This window comes from Nannobrachium achirus, assembly GCF_963921795.1.
Source record: "Nannobrachium achirus genome assembly, chromosome: 15".
NCBI lineage: Eukaryota > Metazoa > Chordata > Actinopteri > Myctophiformes > Myctophidae > Nannobrachium > Nannobrachium achirus.
This window is the reverse complement of record NC_137822.1, coordinates 46,980,886-46,998,791: the sequence shown is the minus strand read 5'-3', so window position 1 is coordinate 46,998,791 and position 17,906 is coordinate 46,980,886. Positions and strand designations below refer to the sequence as shown.

At 40.2% G+C, this 17,906-nt stretch overlaps 1 protein-coding gene across 2 annotated transcripts in view; it reads left to right on the top strand.

Annotated features, from left to right (window-relative positions):
• The window catches only part of erbin (erbb2 interacting protein), a 141,627-nt gene extending 133,984 nt beyond the window's left edge, over window positions 1–7,643 (top strand). For both annotated transcript variants that reach the window (XM_080743791.1, XM_080743790.1), the window contains exons 27-31: window positions 2,009–2,065; window positions 3,226–3,474; window positions 5,334–5,426; window positions 6,314–6,388; window positions 7,105–7,643. In XM_080743791.1, coding sequence (XP_080599917.1) covers window positions 2,009–2,065; window positions 3,226–3,474; window positions 5,334–5,426; window positions 6,314–6,388; window positions 7,105–7,212 — 582 coding nt within the window. In that variant the 3' untranslated portion in view covers window positions 7,213–7,643. The remainder of the gene's footprint in view (window positions 1–2,008; window positions 2,066–3,225; window positions 3,475–5,333; window positions 5,427–6,313; window positions 6,389–7,104) is intronic.
• The last annotated feature ends 10,263 nt before the right edge of the window (window positions 7,644–17,906 follow it).

Here is a 17,906-nt window from a genome sequence, read left to right as displayed (position 1 = left end):
TGCAGTTCGATTTTTATCGAACTGCAAACTATTATTATTGTACCTGTGATCATCATGGCTCCTCAAATCATTTCTGCTCATTTCATTCATTATCTTCACCGCTGCATGCCATCACTTCAGAATGACTTCCTAAGCTTTCACTGTGTGTGTGGAGGGTAAGAGAGGTAAGTGGTAGGATGGAATAGTTAGAATGTCCTCCTGAGAAGAACCCACTCTGTAGATCTCTGCTTCCTCCTGAGAAGATGTGACTCTGTAGATGGTAGAATCAGGGTTCCCACGGTCATGAAATTCCTGGAAATATTTTGAAATTAGAACAAATATTTTTCCAGTACTGGAAAAGTTTTGGAATTGATCAAGGGTCCCGGAAGGTCCTGGAGAAAATAGCTATGCATTGTCTTTGGTTATTGAATTACAAATTAAACATGGGCCAAATTGTCAAATATTAGAGGCAGAAATTGTGAAAATAGCCGATCTACATGTTGTGAGCATGTAGATCTGCTATTTTCACAATAGAACCGTGTTATATAAAATTCCTCGACTCTTAGTGCTCGTCAGGGTGGTTGGGGGGTCCCCAGTTAAAATATGATTATTTCGGGGGGTCATGGCCTGAAAAGGTTGAGAACCACTGGCATGCACTACCTGTCTTTGTGCATTGCGCATAGGAGTAAGCGACTCGTTATTGAGCTGAATTATTGTTATATAGTCCTGGAAATTAATTGGTAAAATGTGTGGGAACCCTGTAGAATGGAATAGTTAGAATGTCCAGCTGAGAAGTAGGATCTTTGGATCCCAACACGGGGTCCAAATGGACTTTCACTGACCACACTCTTAAAGGACAACTTTGTTTTATTACAATAAGGGTTCATATTTTAGATAGTCATTAGAGAAAAGAAAAGATGAGTGTTAAAACGTTTTCATTTACGTCTTTCTATCGTTTTAGTGATTTTAACGATTTTGATTTGCATGCATGCCCCCAGGTTGGGGACATGCATGCAAGTGGCTAAATGTCTTTTTAGACACAATAAGCCCATTCCCACGATGCACCACAATCGTTCAAGGGCAGATGTGACTTATGGGGGCTGGTGTAAATAGTAACAAAGACATTTCCGGCTTATTGTGTCTAAAAAGTCATATTTAGCTACTTGTACACATGCCCCCACCCACTGAAATCAAAATACTAAAATCGCTAAAACAATAGAAAGCAGTAAATGAAAACAATTCAACACTCATCTTTTCTTTTCTCTAATTGCAATCTAAAATATGAACCCTTGTTGTAAAAAACTAAAGTTGTCCTTTAACTCTGAGAGAGTGCAAATGGGACCAAATGGACCCGTAATCCACGTGTACGCTCTCTAGAGTTAAACATACAGTGAGTGATTATCATAAATGTTCTTTTTAGGCAGTAGATTGGGGCCCAATATATCTTTACACTCCAGAGAAAGGGACCTGTAAGCGTCCATGCTCCAGATGTTGGGAATGTAGATTAGCTTGTGAGAGGCGACAAAACTCCTGCTAAAACCAACCTTGTGCCACTACAGAGTTCTGTATCTTCGCCCAGACGGCGTGAGTTGGAAGTAGCGATACAGAGGATGATCAGTGTCATCCAGACTAGGCGTGGTCACCGCCTCCAAGCAATTCATTTTCAATGAGAGGCGGGCGACTTTTTCGGCCGCGCAGCGAAGTTTGGTGGCGGCGAGGAGAGCGGGCTCGGTCCCGTGAAATCCCTGCGAGCGTGCTCGTTTGTGCATGCGTACATAGGCGGTGAGAGATGGATTGTGTTCATCTTTGTGAAATATCGCGCAGCGTTTACTCACCGAGCGAGTGTGTTTGTGTCTCACCGCGGCGCGGCCACCGCTGATCCTAGCGGCAGCCCCGACCTTATTGTTCATATCAGCAAGTGTGGGTGTGGGAAGGTTCTGATGATGGTTGTAGAAGCATTACGGTGAAATGAACATGCAGAAAGGAGGTTGGTTTAACCCCTGGTGTACTGTGTTCTCTCTGTGTGCAGGACGACGTGTTTGTCTCCCAGGGACCCCCGGCCTACACCATGGACCCCCACAGAAAAGTAAGGCACAGCATATGTTGATGACGTCATTTATTGAAACCGTAGGTTGCGTTTTCTGAAAAAAAAAAAACCTGCAGCGTGCGTTAAGCGGCAGGGACGATAGACCAGAACGTCATCATGTATTCGCATTTATTGTCTGACCCGTTTCCATTCACTAATGCGCATTTAGTTTTTTTCGATAAAGCCTCAAAATCCACCTCCTCCAAGTGTATAAAAGTTTTTGCGGATAATGAAAGTTTATTTGAATTTTGAAGTGTTTCCATAAAAAGATTTTTCTGCAAAAGCTGTACTGCGCATTAAGAGGCTTTATGGAAACACCACTTATGTCCCATGAACTGTATTTATGTAAATTGTAAATTGTTCAAGACTCTAAATAGCTGCAGAGGATTGTGAAGAGAGCTGCTAAAATTACCGGCACAGAATTGCCACAGCTCCATACAATCTATACCACACGCTGCAAGAAAAAGACTCAGAACATCATGAAAGATAGCAGCCATCCCGCCCATTCCCTGTTCTCACTCCTCCCATCCAAAAAACGTTACCAGAGCATCAAATCACACACCACTCGTTTCAGTGATAGTTGTTTTGCCCAGGCAGTCAGGTTGCTCAACGAAGGGATGAAAGCTAAACGTAGGTAAACATGGGCACTGTGCGCATTTTTAAACTGTACACTGTTACACTGTATGGTATTGTTGTTGTTGGGACTTGTCTTGTGTGGCCTGCATGGTATGTGGGTCCACACTCCTGTCGGTCACTGTGACCATGTCTTTGTGTAATAAGGCTGAGAGTGCTCCTGGCACAAGCATTTCATTGTATCTGTATGGATATGTGTGACAATGGTAAATGGTAAATGGTGCATTTATATAGCGCTTTTATCCAAGGCGCTTTACATAGATTGTGCATTACATTCACCCATTCACGCACACATTCATACACCGGTGGCGGAGGAAACCATGCAAGGCACCAACCTACTCACCGGGAGCAATTAGGGGTTCAGAGTCTTGCTCTTCGACATTAACTCAGGGGGAGCCCGGATTCGAACAGGGAACCCTTCGGGAACCCTTCATGCTCTCTAATAACGGTTTCTCTACCCCTGAGCTATGCCGCCTCTATACAATAAAACTGAACCTGAATAAACTCTTTGTCTCGTTCCTCAACAGGTGCCTTTAATGAACGGCCAGATGGCTCCTCCTCTGGCGCGGCAGCCTTCCATGAGCCAGGCACCCATGGGTGGGGGTGCCCCCCCCATGGGCGGTGCCCCCCCCATGGGTGGTGGCCCCCCCATGGCGCGCCACCCGTCCAGGGAGCAGCTCATCGACTACCTGATGCTCAAGGTGTCCCACCAGCAGCAGCAGGGGGTCCAGGGACCCCCGCGCATCCCCGCCCACCCTGACACCCTGCAACAAGAGGTACGCACGCATCCCCCGGCACCAGGCACGTGCACGCATAGACATCAAAGTGGGCTTGAGCCCCTTTATCAGTCTGTAAAAAGTGCCCTCTCCAGACCATGAATGCAGTTTTTACTATGGTGAAAGCAATGCAAATGCCCTTCTTTCCATGCCATACCTGAAGGCAGCATTCAAGAGAATTGCCTTGTCCAAACTCTCCTGAACTTGAACGCAGCATCTTATGTTGAAGGAATTGCCCTCTCTGTGTAGAAATCCATGCCGTTACGCCACATCTCAAGTAGTCACTTCATTATGTTCAGTTAAGTGTGGTACACCGAAAATCATAGTAGACAACTCTCATCCCGCTCACCTCTTCAATGTGGCAATATGTATATAGCCCCTTATACCAGGGGTCTTCAACGTTTTCAGGCCCTTAGCTGAGAGAGAGATGAAGCAGGGACCCCCAGATTCCTAATAGTTTCATCGTTTGACAGCACAATCATCAGTGTATTTTGGATTCATGTCAATTTCTGTTTCAGATATGTAACCACTTTAACTGTCAATACTTAATAAACTTGACCTTTCACTCTGTACTTAGTCTGCTCTTTTTCCCCTCTACACCAAACCTCTTTGCTGAAAATAGCCGATCTACAAGCTCACAACGCATCGCAGCGTAAGGTGTTGTGAGCTTGTAGATCTGCTGTTTTTGTCTAAAGTTCTCAGAATATGGACACTAGTTCAAGTGGTTGGTATAAAATAGAAAAAAGGTTTCTATCACATAAAGATTTGACCCCCTGTAGTAACTCTGAGGACTCCCTAGGGGTCCCGGACCCCTTGTTGAAGCCCCCGGCCTTTTACCAAACTGTATGCACGTTCTTTTGTTTCTCATTTGTCTTTTTCTTTTTTATTCTTCTCTTTTCTTGTGTGTTTATGGGTGTTTGTATATGGTGTGCTGATGATGTCGTTTTATGTTCTATGTCTGAGAGTGAACTAAGACAGATTCCTATCAACTATGTTGACATGGCAATAAAGTTATTGAATCTTGAATCTTGGCTTACAGTAGAGCCAGGGTTCTTTGATTCAGTGCTGTGTCCACTAGCCCTATACTACCACCTCTGTGAAGCATGCCTGCTTTTAAGCGCCCCCTGGTGGACAAAACAGAGCACTGTTCAAAGCAACAGAGCATGAGAAACATGACATGCCAGCTATGAACATTACAATATGCTGAATATTACCATGCTAATACTGTGATACTGGAGAATTATCACAACATTCTGGGAAAAAATGTTGCAATGTAATTTGTAATCAACATATCAATACACTAGAGCCGCAGAGCAATAATGAATCTCTTATATTTATTTCCACATGCAGATTTGTTGAGGATAATCTGTTGTCACATTATCTGCCCTGTGCAACGTCAAAAGCCAGACAGAAATGTAAATTTGATTCACATGCTCCAGTGTTCAGTGACAAAAACACATTTAAATCGTTAATCGCTAAATTTGTGGGACGATTAATCGTCGCGTAAAACGTCATAATGGTGGCAGCTCTAGAGCCATGTTTCCACCTCGGGGGTCCCCAGCATCTGCTAGCTAACCTGGGCCTGGACCTGTCACCTCCACGACCCCACTCCCAAAACATTGTTTTCATCCTCTGAGTCTGTACTCGGGCATTAACAAAAACGCAATGCAAGGCGTTGTGAGCATGTAGATCTGCTATTTTCACAAAACGATAAAGTCGACTTCAACTCAACTTTTTACTGAGTCGAGTCGAGTCGACTTGCAAAGATCACAAGTCGTTAATGCTACTGTGTGTGTGTGCGTGTGTGTGTGTGTGTGTGTGTGTGTGTGTGTGTGCGCGCGTGTGCGTGTGCTCCATAGATGCGTGTTAAAGTAGAGAAGAATCCAGAGCTGGGCTTCAGTATATCAGGAGGAGTGGGAGGCAGAGGAAACCCATTCCGTCCAGATGATAATGTATGGATTATTCCTTACTTATTACTGTTTACAACCATATATATTATGATAATGTATGGATTCTTTACTTACTGTATTATGCATTACTGTTTATGACCTATTATGATAATGTATGCATTTAATAGTTATACTCCCATACTGCTTACAACCAGATGTAATGCAGTACTTATAATATTACTGTTTACAACCATATCTACGTATTATGGTGATGTATGTAACCTTTTTTTTTTTTTTTTTTTTTTTTACAACAAGGGTTCATATTTTAGATTGTAAGTAAAGAAAAGATGAGTGTTAAAATGTTTTCATTTACTGATTTCCATCGATTTAGCCATTTTAGCGACTTTGATTTCAGTTTTTGGGGGCATGCGTACAAGTAGCTAAATATGTATTTTTAGACACAATAAGCCACCGATTTCTTGATTACTATTTACAGTAACACTACTAGCCCCCATAAGTCACACCGACATAACCATGAAAGATTGTGGTGCATCTTGGGAATGTGCTTATTGTGTCTAAAAATACATATTTAGCCACTTGTACGCATTCTTCCACCCACTGAAATCAACATTAAAATAACATTTAAAATTGCTAATACAATAGAAAGCAGAAAATAAAGAAAAAAAAATGAACACTCATCTTTTCTTTCCTCTAATTACAATCTAAAATATGAACCCTTGTTGTAAAAAAACAAAGTTGCCCTTTAAGCAATATTACAAGAGAGGATGTGTTTTATCTTGGATATCGGCACTCCTGTGTTTGTGCAGCAACAAGCCGAAGGAGAGTTCCTAGGCAGTGCAGAAGGGCACAGAGTGACATGCTGTGAGCTTGTAGATCTGCTATTCTTTGAGAATGCACTGTTTTTAAATCCTGTTCCTCTCTGCTTCCAGGGTATATTTGTGACGAGGGTCCAACCAGAAGGACCCGCATCCAAGATCCTTCAGCCTGGGGACAAGATACTCCAGGTAGTGTAAACTCACATAACACCCATCTCTACAGTCAGTCTGGTGACAAGATTATCCAGGTAGTGTACTCTCACATAACACCCATCTCTACAGTCAGTCTGGTGACAAGATTATCCAGGTAGTGTAATCTCACATAACACCCATCTCTACACTCAGTCTGGGGACAAGATTATCCAGGTAGTGTACTCTCACATAACACCCATCTCTACACTCAGTCTGGTAACAAGATTATCCAGGTAACATGTGTTAACTATGTGTTAAAATATGGAGAATATAAACAATATTCTAATTCGCTAAAATGATCAATAACCCTAAAACATGAATTTGCACACACACACTCCTTGGCTGCCAAACCACTACCTCCACCCCCCCCATTTCTCACACTCTTCTAGCGCCACCATGGGGCTGATTCTTGCAAAACACATTTTTGGACACTGCTCCTACAGATTTTGCCCTAAAATCACGCAAAGCGTTACACAGTATCCCTATAGTCATGTCATCAACATGGATCTGTCCCATTTACTATATTCCCTCCTGATTGGCTACCATTGCCTTCCAAAGTTTGTGTATGCGACCTGACGGTCGCTTATCTCCCGATTTAGGGAGTCTTACTGGTCATATAAAACTTGTATTTCTCTTCACAGGCCAATGGATACAGCTTTGTGAATATCGATTAAATTAAATTAATCATAGAAAATGTGTCTCTCTCTTGGCAGGCCAACGGATACAGCTTTGTGAATATCGATCACGGGAACGCCGTGGGCCTCTTGAAGACGTTCCCCTGCACTGTGGACATGATCATCCTACGAGAAATGATCGCTTAAAAACAAAAACAAAAAAACTCTGAAAGACTTGTTTTCTTTTTTCCACTGACAAGACACTGACCTCCGCAAAACAAAAAAAAGAGAGAGAAAAAATGAAGAGCGATCCAAGGAGGAGGACAACAAATCGACGCAAGAAATATAACGTTCACACAACTTGTATTTTTATACAAAACAAAAAAGAAAACAAAGAAGTAGAAGAAGAAGAAGAAGAGATTGGTCTAAAATAACAGACGAGATGTTTTGGGAACTTCTTGTCTCGCGTGAAATAAGGAGATCTTCAGAAACTTTTTTTTTTTTTTTTTTTTTTAAATCAAAATGGGAGAAAAAAACACTGGTTCTCAAAATCATTTTTACATTTTTATTATTTCAACGACACACCCTCACCCACCCACTCATGTAGCAAACCGTGGTTGTCGGGTGGAAACCTCGTATCTCCGAAACCCTTCGTTTTGTATTTATCATTTTAAAAACGATTTAAACTATAGTGAAAACAGCCGATCTACAAGCACACAACTGTTGTGTGCTTGTAGATCGTCTGTTTTCACTAGTCTTGTGCGACAGACAGCCTTGTATGACGAAGCAGGGCTTTACTTTATGAAAAGAACATACACATTTTAAAACTTGGGAGATGCGAGGTTTCTGCCCGACAGTGACAAATGTAAACCGTAATGGAGACATGTGAATTCACACAGGTCTCCATTCGGTTTCCATTCTGCTACGCAGTTCCTGTTCGTTCGGAACCCCACCCACCCCTGAGGGGTCCCTCCCTGGTGGGGGGTCCCTGAAGGTTCCAGGGACCCCCCACCCACCGCGCCCATCTTTTTGAGAGCCCACTGGGATATAACCACTGAATGCAGTGATACAGCAACATTATTCACGAGGAGAATCATGATTCTTAGAGAAAGAAAAGAGACCAGCACTGTGTGAGTGTGATTGTGTGTGTGTGGGGGGGAGAATCATGGATTATTTTTACATAAAGGAAGAGGAGAAGAAAAGAAAAGTGAAGATTATGACCTGGCAAAAAAAAAGAAAACTGTGCCCTGTACAGACGACGATGATTTTTAATTTCTTTTTTTTATCTCAATCAACAACATTGATTTTCTTGTTAAAGATGGGGGATTACATGATGAACTGTAGCTTTTTATCTCCACAAGGGGGCAGGGTTTCCCCTCTCTCTCTCTCTCTTTATTCCTCGTCATCCGATTCTGCCTTTTTATCGTTAGTTTTTAATATTGACATTTTAACATTTTTATTTTAGGAGGAAATGAAACCACTCATCATTGTTACATCGGGTTGTCTTCGTGCGGTCGGGGGAGGGAGGGGGGGGGGCAGTGTAATGTGCTTTTACTTTTTCTTTGTGAAGTTGAATGTAGAACCTGGCAACACTGAATTATCGTTATCGAGAAAAGAAGAGTCCGAAATCTAAGGAAGAATCGTTGAGAATGGCAAATCATCACCTCTGTACACACAGTACCATGAACTACTTAGCTGGCTGCCTACATGAAAACTATGTCCACCTGTTTATAAAAAAAAAACTATGTTCCCTGTAAATGTTTTGCCATATCACTTATAAAAGGGTTTTTCACTTGGAAAACACTTCTGAGGTCATTTTAATGTCTAATGCTTTTGTGATTCACCCCGGATTATTTATCTTGATCCAATATTTAGATGTGTATTTCATCAGACATAAATGAACCCATTGTAACTTCAATCTCCCATTTAACCACGTTAGACTCCTTGGAAACACATTTCCCCGCTTCTGGTGACTGATATTGTCCCTCTAATGCGTAGTCTCGCGTGGCCAGACAGTTGCCTCCGCGTTTTGCAAATACTCCTGGCATACGGAAATAGATACTATGAGTGCGAGATAGAGCGTATGTGACGCAACCGCTCCCTTGGTGCAGTAGCAATAACAAGTCCTACTGGAAGCGTTATGTCTCCTTTCGGCATTTTTGGGGGTGTTATTTAGTCTTTCTCTGGTTTTGTTGGTGTTACTTCCTTGATGTGTTCAAATGTTTTCTTAAACTATACACCCATTACAAGAATATGCTGCTCGAATGACTCTGTCTGTGCGAGTGTGCTTCTGTTTTGTTTCTAGTGGGACTACCAGGGGACTACAGTTCTGTGCAGCAGTGGCTACTTCAGATACTCGCCGTTCGGGAGCTGCCGTTCCAGACTCTATATAGCATTTGGAGATTGTGGAATAGTTGTCTGGCTACGCAAGACTATCAAATGAGTAATGTTTCACTTAATGTTTTCCTATTTTTTTGTTTTTGAAAGACATGAAAACGGATAAAAAAGGTTGTCTCCTCATGCATTAGGGAGGACGATATCAGTCACTAGATTTCTAGTTTATCGAATGAAAAATCTAAATCAAAATGTGCTCAGAAGTGTTTTAAAAGCAAATACCTCTTTAAACCCCATGTCAGACCACTGCCTGTACTCCAACCAGTGTCCTTGTGAAACCAAACCGCCTCGTCATACCACGTCATGCATCACAACCTCACGGGAGATGGAAATAACGCTGTTCACGTTCTTATTTGGAACGTTGTGGAGGTGTTAGTGTTGTTGATTTCTGTTTGCTTCAGGTGGTTCTCAAACTGCGGGTCGAGGCACACCGGTGGGCCCCTGACACTCAAGGCACTGACGCTACAATTTCAATCTACTATCTATGTCGGTAATTTGTTCTGATCTGCTATCTGCTAACAATAGAAAGTAAATATATATATATTCTTTTTTTCAACTTCGACTTTGGACTTTCTCTTGAGGGAGTCGTTCTCTGTGTAAAGAAGTCGATTGAGTCGACTTGTCGACTTTTTGGTTAATGCCCTACCCTAAATGTCGGGTCGGGTTCGGGTATGGTCGGGTTCGGGCAGATTTTGAGAACTCTACCTTGATATGTTGACTCTGCCATCGGTGTGCTCTCGTCACCGGATGTTTGAAAACCACCGGTTAGTTGACCTTTTAATCTGCCTCAATGTAAGAAGCGGGATGGAATCATAACAGCAGATGGAATGGAGTCTGGACCTCTTTTCATCCTGTGTTACTAATAAGGGCTTCATCTTCATCAGGCATCCATTAATAGGGCTGGGCCATATGGAAGGTTTCCATCACTCTTAAGCCTTAAAAATATCTGATCTACAAGCTCACATGTAGGGATGGGACGATCCGTGATTAGGGATGGGTATCGCCTGCGATACTTTTAATGGTATCGATTGCATGACGTCGATACTATCGGGTATCGGTTCATGTAAAAACTAACAATACCTCGTTTTGATACTCTGGAACGCACCCCTGGCCGGTCGCATCTGTAACAGTTGGGCTACGGAGAGTTTAATGACTGCTTTAGTGGGCTACACTCGTTACTGTGGAAAATAGCCGACAATAGCCTATAATGTTTATTATTATGATGATTATCCAACGTCTATACTCTCCACTCCGCCACACTGTGTGATCATCATCATCACCTCTGTTAAACTTAAATAAAAGGTATCGAAAAGGGTATCGTATCGATTCAAAGGTGAACGATACCCATCCCGATCCGTGACATTATCGTATATCGTGATAAAAAACACTCATGATAATCGTATCGTGGAGATTAAATTTATCGTGATATCGTCCTCCGTCATGCACTGGGATCAATTCACCTTTTATTTGCCGAGCTCCATATCCGGTACCACTTAAACCCTCTATAATTGGTAAAAGGTACTTATAATATACATACTTGATACAGTCTTTTTTTCACTCTCTATCAAAAGTATTTGCCAAGAAATAGCCGATCCACAAGCTCACAACACGTTGTGACGCGTTGCGAGCTTGTAGCTTGTAGATCGGCTATTTTTTGGCAAATGTTAAGCCCCAGGATAATGGATTTTAATCATCGCTATAATATCGTAATTCGCGATTTCTTTGGTCACAATAATCGTGATATGACATTTTCATATCGTCCCATCCCTTCTCACATGTCGCCATGCAACACGTTGTGAGCTTGTAGATATATTATTCTGTATGTATTTTCTTCATCACGATATTAAATTAATATCGTGGCATTTGGTTAAAAAAAACGAATATTGTGATGGTTATTGTTACTGTCCATAATAATGTCCCAGCCCTATGTAGAGACAACTCTTCTGTTTGTTCATCTTCTTCAAAGGTTTCAAAAACAACAGTAGGGACACTTAAAAAAAAATGGAAGAGGAAGATGACCGCTGCTTTGCCTTCCTGTAAATAAATCAATCGTGGACATTGTTATTTTTTTTAAGCACACGTGTTAACTTTGATCGCGACGGGAGCAGCTGCAGCGCCTCACGTTTTGACTTCAATCAATTTGCTTAACGAGGGGGGGGGGGGGGGGGGGGGAGAGAAAGCACGCGAGAGGAGACGAACCAGTTGTCAAAGTGCCATAGTAGACCTTGAACTGTTTAGCCTGGGTTAGACTTGGTTGCGCGAGTGTCGAAAAATAAGTGATCTACAAAAGCATTGCGACACCCGCACAAGTAAGTCTAAATCAGGCTTTTTTTGGGGGGGAGGACAGTTTAACCCCGACACCAGAGCAATATTCACTTAAAGGACAACTTTGTTTTTTTTTTACAACAAGGGTTCATATTTTAGATTGTAATTAGAGAAAAGAAAAGTTGGGTGTTAGAATGTTTCCATTTACTGCTTTCTATCGTTTTAGTGATTTTGGCGATTTTGATATGCAAGTGGCTAAATATGTCTTTTTAGACACAATAAGCCCATTCCCAAGACGCACCGCAATCTTTCATAATTATGACTTCTGGGTGCTGGTGTAAATAGTAAAGAAATTGACGGCTTATTGTGTCTAAAAAGACACATTTAGCCACATGTAAGCATGCCCCTCCACCCACTGAAATCAAAATCATTAAAACGATAGAAAGATGTAAAGTTTAAACATTTTAACACTCATCTTTTCTTTTCTCTAATTACGATCTGGAATATGAACCCTTGTTGTATAAAACTAAAGATGTCCTTTAAGCGCGACACGTTCTCCTTACGGCGTCATTCTGAGCTTTCGGAAGAAAGAGAAGAAACAAAAAAAACGCTCATCCTCGTAAACTTCCATGAACAATCCGTATGTCTTTTGAAGTGAAGACGTGCGGATGAAGTTTATTTTTTTGTGGGAAAAGGAGTTTGTGGGCCTTTATTCATACACCAGTACATTCATAAATAGCTTCAGAGCAATAGTTAAAAAAAAAGAAGAAAAATACTTTATTTTGATTCGGAACACAGCGTTTTTTTTTTGGTTTTTTTTTATGACAAACTTTTAGTAATTCCTGATGAGATTTACAGGTTTTTTTATACTATTAAACGAAACAATCATTTTTTCTAACGGAACGGCATAGACATACTGTATATTATGCTGTTTTTGTCCTTGAGATTTGCATTGTGTAAGAAAACAGTCAATGTCGTCGGAAACATGTTCATCTGTGCAAATTGATCACCGTTAACGCCACCGGTAAAAATCTAAAACAAAAAGAAAGAAAATCACGTCAAAAATCGCACAAAGCATTTTTTTTTTCATTTGTAACTTTTGTTTGTGTGTTTGAGATTTGAAAAAGAAAAAAAACAATGAAAGGCATTTTGAAGGTAAAATGCTACGGTCTGTCCCCAAACTTGCTGTGATGTAATTATAATATGTAGGCTATCTGTTGTTTGCATGAGAGCACCCTATAAACAAGTCTGTTTCATTCACTGCTAAATAACAACGATTATAAGACGTGTTTCCTAAAGTTAACGGAAATGATTAATCGATCGAGGTAACGCCCCCCAAACGACCGATTCCAGTTACGATTTTTAACCACTGATTTGTATGTCAATTGTTTATGATGATTAGGAGGAAAAAAAAATCAATTTTAAAGTTATGCAAATGACAACTGAAATATCTGTACTGTGTGTAAATGGCTTTAATGCATACATACATACGCTGTTAGATTTGATGCTCATGGCGCTGTAATCTGACCAAATGGCGTTTTGTGATTGTCGGGTGGAAAACTTGCTCGTCCAAACCGTTACTTTTTCCGAGTTGTTAAAATGCTGGTATCGGCGAGTATGACAGCCATTCCCATACCACGTAATTTATCACATAGCGATTGTCTCTGTATCAGATCGGTCCTCTGTACCGACCGATACGCAAGGTATGAATATCGGTATTGGGAAGGAATTTATTGTATCGATATATCTACTTTTCAGGAAATGGCCAAAAAAAGCAGTGATCCAATGTAGTTAAGTAGTTAATTTAGTCTTATTAGACCACTTTAGTTTGGGCACATTATTATAGGTGGAAAAAAAGATTCTTAAAGGACAACGTTATTTTTTTTACAACAAGGATTCATGTTTTGGATTATTGTAATTAGAGAAAAGAAAAGATGAGTGTTAACATGTTTTCATTTACTGCTTTCTATCGATTTAGCCATTTTAACCATTGTGATATCAGTGGGTTGTGGCGTGTGTACACAAGTGGCTAAATGTGTCTTTTTAGACACAATAAGCCCATGATGCACCACAATATTTCATGGGCAGATGTGACTTACAGTATGGGCCTAGTAGTGTTACTGTGTAAATAGTAATACATTGAAATTGCCGGCTTATTGTGTCTAAAAAGACAAAAACCCAACCACTGAAATCAAAATCACTAAAATCGCTAAAACAATAGAAAGCAATAAACGAAAATATTTTATCACTCATCTTTTCTTCTCTCTAATTACAAACTAAAACATGAACCCTTGTTGTAAAAAAAACAAAGTTGTCCACTTATAAAGTAGTGAAAATAGCTTCATCTACAAGCTCACAACATATTTTTTGCACGACGCTGTCGTACGATAAAGTATAAAATAGGGCGTTAACTTATGCAAAGGTTACGTGTCATGGTGTTACGGAGATACATGTATTCTGTCCGACAGCGGCGATGGCACAGCTAAATTTGTTGTTGCTGTCCGTCAGAAACCTAATATCTCCGATATTGTAACCTGTTTTTTGTAAATTAATGCCGTACCTTTCTCAAATTCTGCCCGAGGTCGACCCGACATTTAGGGTAGGGTAGGGCCTAAAATGTATGCTAATTAGTCGGGCTGGGCCGGGCCTCGTGCTCAATGAAAAATAAATAAATATTTTTTTTATAATTGTATTACTATTACTCTGTGATAGAGTTCTTCTTTCCAAACCCAACCATACCTGACCCGACCAACATTTTCGAGCCGGATAGGGCCTAAAATGTATTTTAACTTGTCGGGCCTTAATTTTCAGGCGCGTTGACCTTATACTTTGGCTATTGAAAGAAATAGCAGATCTACAAGCTGGTGCCGCTTAGGTAGGCCTATAGTATTAAGAGGATGTGACTAAATAATATAACTTCATTGGATCAATTTTTTCCCATTAAATGAAAAGCAACATTGTTGGACATATAAGGTTTCCACCTGACAAGTGACGATATCTTATAGGTTTTGTCATGATGTCACCATTATTAATATCATTACCGGAGTAGAAAAAATGCACAGTAAAATAAATCCTCAGTTTTGTTTTCACTCATGGTGTAAAAAAAAAGAAATAGCACTGATGGTTTTTGCTGTGAAACAATATTATTATTGATCATTGGTCGACATAATTATGAGAGAAAAGATTAACCTCCGCATTTTTCCCCAACTCTTCCACACATCATCGTGTCCTGCAGAGTTTTGTTTAGTTTTTTTAATTGTTTGTTTCTGATTTTGTATACTTAAATTCTTTTTTGTAAATTTTGTTAGAATGAGATGAATTATTGCATCTTGTGGGGGTAATGGTCATTTTCTTTAACTTTCATCGCAAACAAACACACAAAAAAGCGAATCCAGTGTGTTTATTTTAGATAAATCTATAATAATAGGGTCACTTTTTCTTCATCAAAGTTGATCTCGTTTTTTTTACGCTCCCATATCTCTTTCTTATTTATTTAGCAGTCTCCTGTGAATTTTAGACATTATTACTAAAACAAATTGTAAATACTTAAAAGAAAAAAGAAAAGAGAGATCAAAGAAGAATGAATTAATCATGGCATTTGAGAGACCGGAGTTTTTAAAAACCAGCAATAACTGCGAGCCAGAGACACCCTTCTAATGTACATCATGTATAGCTAGTGTTTCAAAGACTCTCTCTGGAAACAGCTACGGTAAAAAGGTAATGATTGATATTATGCATTTATCCGACATTCCATATTTTGTACATAAATATAATGTTTCTGAAGTAACCTGTGGAAAATAAATAAAACTAATTCTCTTTCGGATTTGACCTTGTTTTTCATTCATTCCTGTGTGAGCTCGAGTCTGTCTGAGTGAGTAGGTTAGTTGGTCTAATATAATCATTGTTTAACAAGAGACCTGTGTTAATTTAGATTTAGTTGAATCATAGTATTTAAAAAAAAGTGTGTGTGTTTGTCTCTGCAGAAGCATGCACAAGCTTACTCAGCTGGAGAGATTTATCGTGTGTGTTTGTGTGTGTCAACTGGGAAGAGCCATGAATGAGGATGAGGAGGGATTACAGTAAGTAAGCCATTTACCATGAGAGGGAGTGGGTTGTCGGCGGATTTACCACTGTTTCAAGGTTGTGGCACAAGGCGAAGCCGAGTGCCACACAACCCACGACCCTCGAATGGTAAATTGCTTTTCTACCACTTCTACCATATAAATGAAAGAAAACACAGTTGTAACTTGCTGATCTTGGATATGTTACAACTGCAACACAACAGTGGGTGGGGTCCATGAGCCAACTCAAGGTTGTTGACTGATTTAACACTGTTTTAAGCCAATCAGAATCCAGTATCTGAACATGTGACCACAAAAAGTGGTAGAAAGCAGCATTCCCACAGGACGCGATAAAGATAACGATATGTCGGCATTCACATCAATTATGATGGCTTTATCGTTGTGGTGTGGACGCTGCCATCCACTTCAATTGAAAACCATATTTTTTTATCATTATCGCGCCCAGTGGGAAAGGGCCTTAAGGCAGGTGGGTGGTCTTGTAGGAGGAGGGACTGGATCAGGTGGGTAGTGCTAAGGTGAAAACCAGGTATACTTGTGAACTGGTGGGTGTTTTTCGATTCAGTTACTATATCGTTACACAACTACTTACAATTTTATATCGGCAAAACAATATTAAACTCACTTTGCCACTCGACGTGCCATTCACTTTATGCATGCACATACCCTCTATATAGTGGGTAGAGTGTGTTTAGCTTTGATGTACAGATTATAGATCGTTTTAGATTGTTTTGATCTTCATTGAATAGGTTCTTGGGTCTAGATCGGGGCACCCTGGTGTGCCACGATGGCAGTCTCCAGATTTGGTAATATTTGGAATTTATTTGAACACTTAAACAAATATTTGGTATCATTTTAAACTCGAAGTACAGAGTTATTTTCAGTAAATTTTGACCATAATGGTAAATATCTTAATGATTTCCTCACGACATAATCCCTAAAATATTCCACGAATATAGGGTACTGGGAGTGAAAATGATGAATGTCATATGTAGGGGTGCCCTGAGCCCAAACAATTTGGGAACCCCTGGTCTAGATAACTATTTCAATGCATTTGATGTATTTATGTGTCATCACGTGCTGTCCATGATTATCGTAAAACGCACTGGATTAAGAGTGTCTGCTAAAATGCCTAAATTGTTGTGAATTCTTATCGAGAGTCAGTTTAGTGGTTGAGGCACATGTCTCCATTCAGACATGTCTCCATTCCGACAGTGACTTCTTATTGTCGGAGTGGCAGCATGTTTGATAACATTTGTAATTTGTAAGTGATCAATATCACTTCACTATGCTTAGTAAAACAGACCTGATTTGCACTGCACTTGATGAGTTCCTTTCCCATCTACAGCCAACACTCTTCACCAAAAATAGCAAATCTACAAGCTAGGATGTGGGGTTCAAGTGGTGAAACGTCAAGTATAAAGTTACTTTCAATCAGTTCTGACTGGAAACGGATATTTCTCCCTGACATAGCCTTCCGTATCTCATGTGGAAAGATGGTTCATATCTACTTTCACGTAATATGATGTAAGTTTCAAAAGATCAAAGGAGTAGTTCACCCTCAAAATGACTTTTTTTCTATTGATTACCCATGCCATGGAGACTTGAGTTCTTGAGTTCCTAAGACAAAAAAACTGATTATAGTAAACTTACCCTGATGGTGTCCCCATCCAGGGCCATGCATTTGGGATTTTGGGTCCCCATCCAGAATCAATGGGGGTAAATTTACTATGATCACATTTTTGTCTTTCGAATGTGACAAATACGAAAAAAAATAATATTATTGAAATCAAGTCTCTATGGCATACATGGGCAACTGGCGGCCCGGGGAACACATGCAGCCCCCACCTTCACTTAATGTGGCCCTCAGCAGGTTCAGTCTATATTAGTAGCTTAATGACTAGTATAGTAGTATTAAAATGCAGAGTTGGGATCCGTTACTCCAAAAAGTAGTGCACTACATATTACATATTACCTCTAAAAAAAGTAGTGCCTTACACTACTTCATTACTTCCTGGAGAAAGTAACTCGTTACACTACTCGTTACACTACTTTTGCGTTACTCCATAAAAAAGCCTGAGATGCATTGTTGTCACATAATTTGACACTTAATATAACCTTTCATATGCAGACATATTAGCACAAATCTTTATAATCCTAATA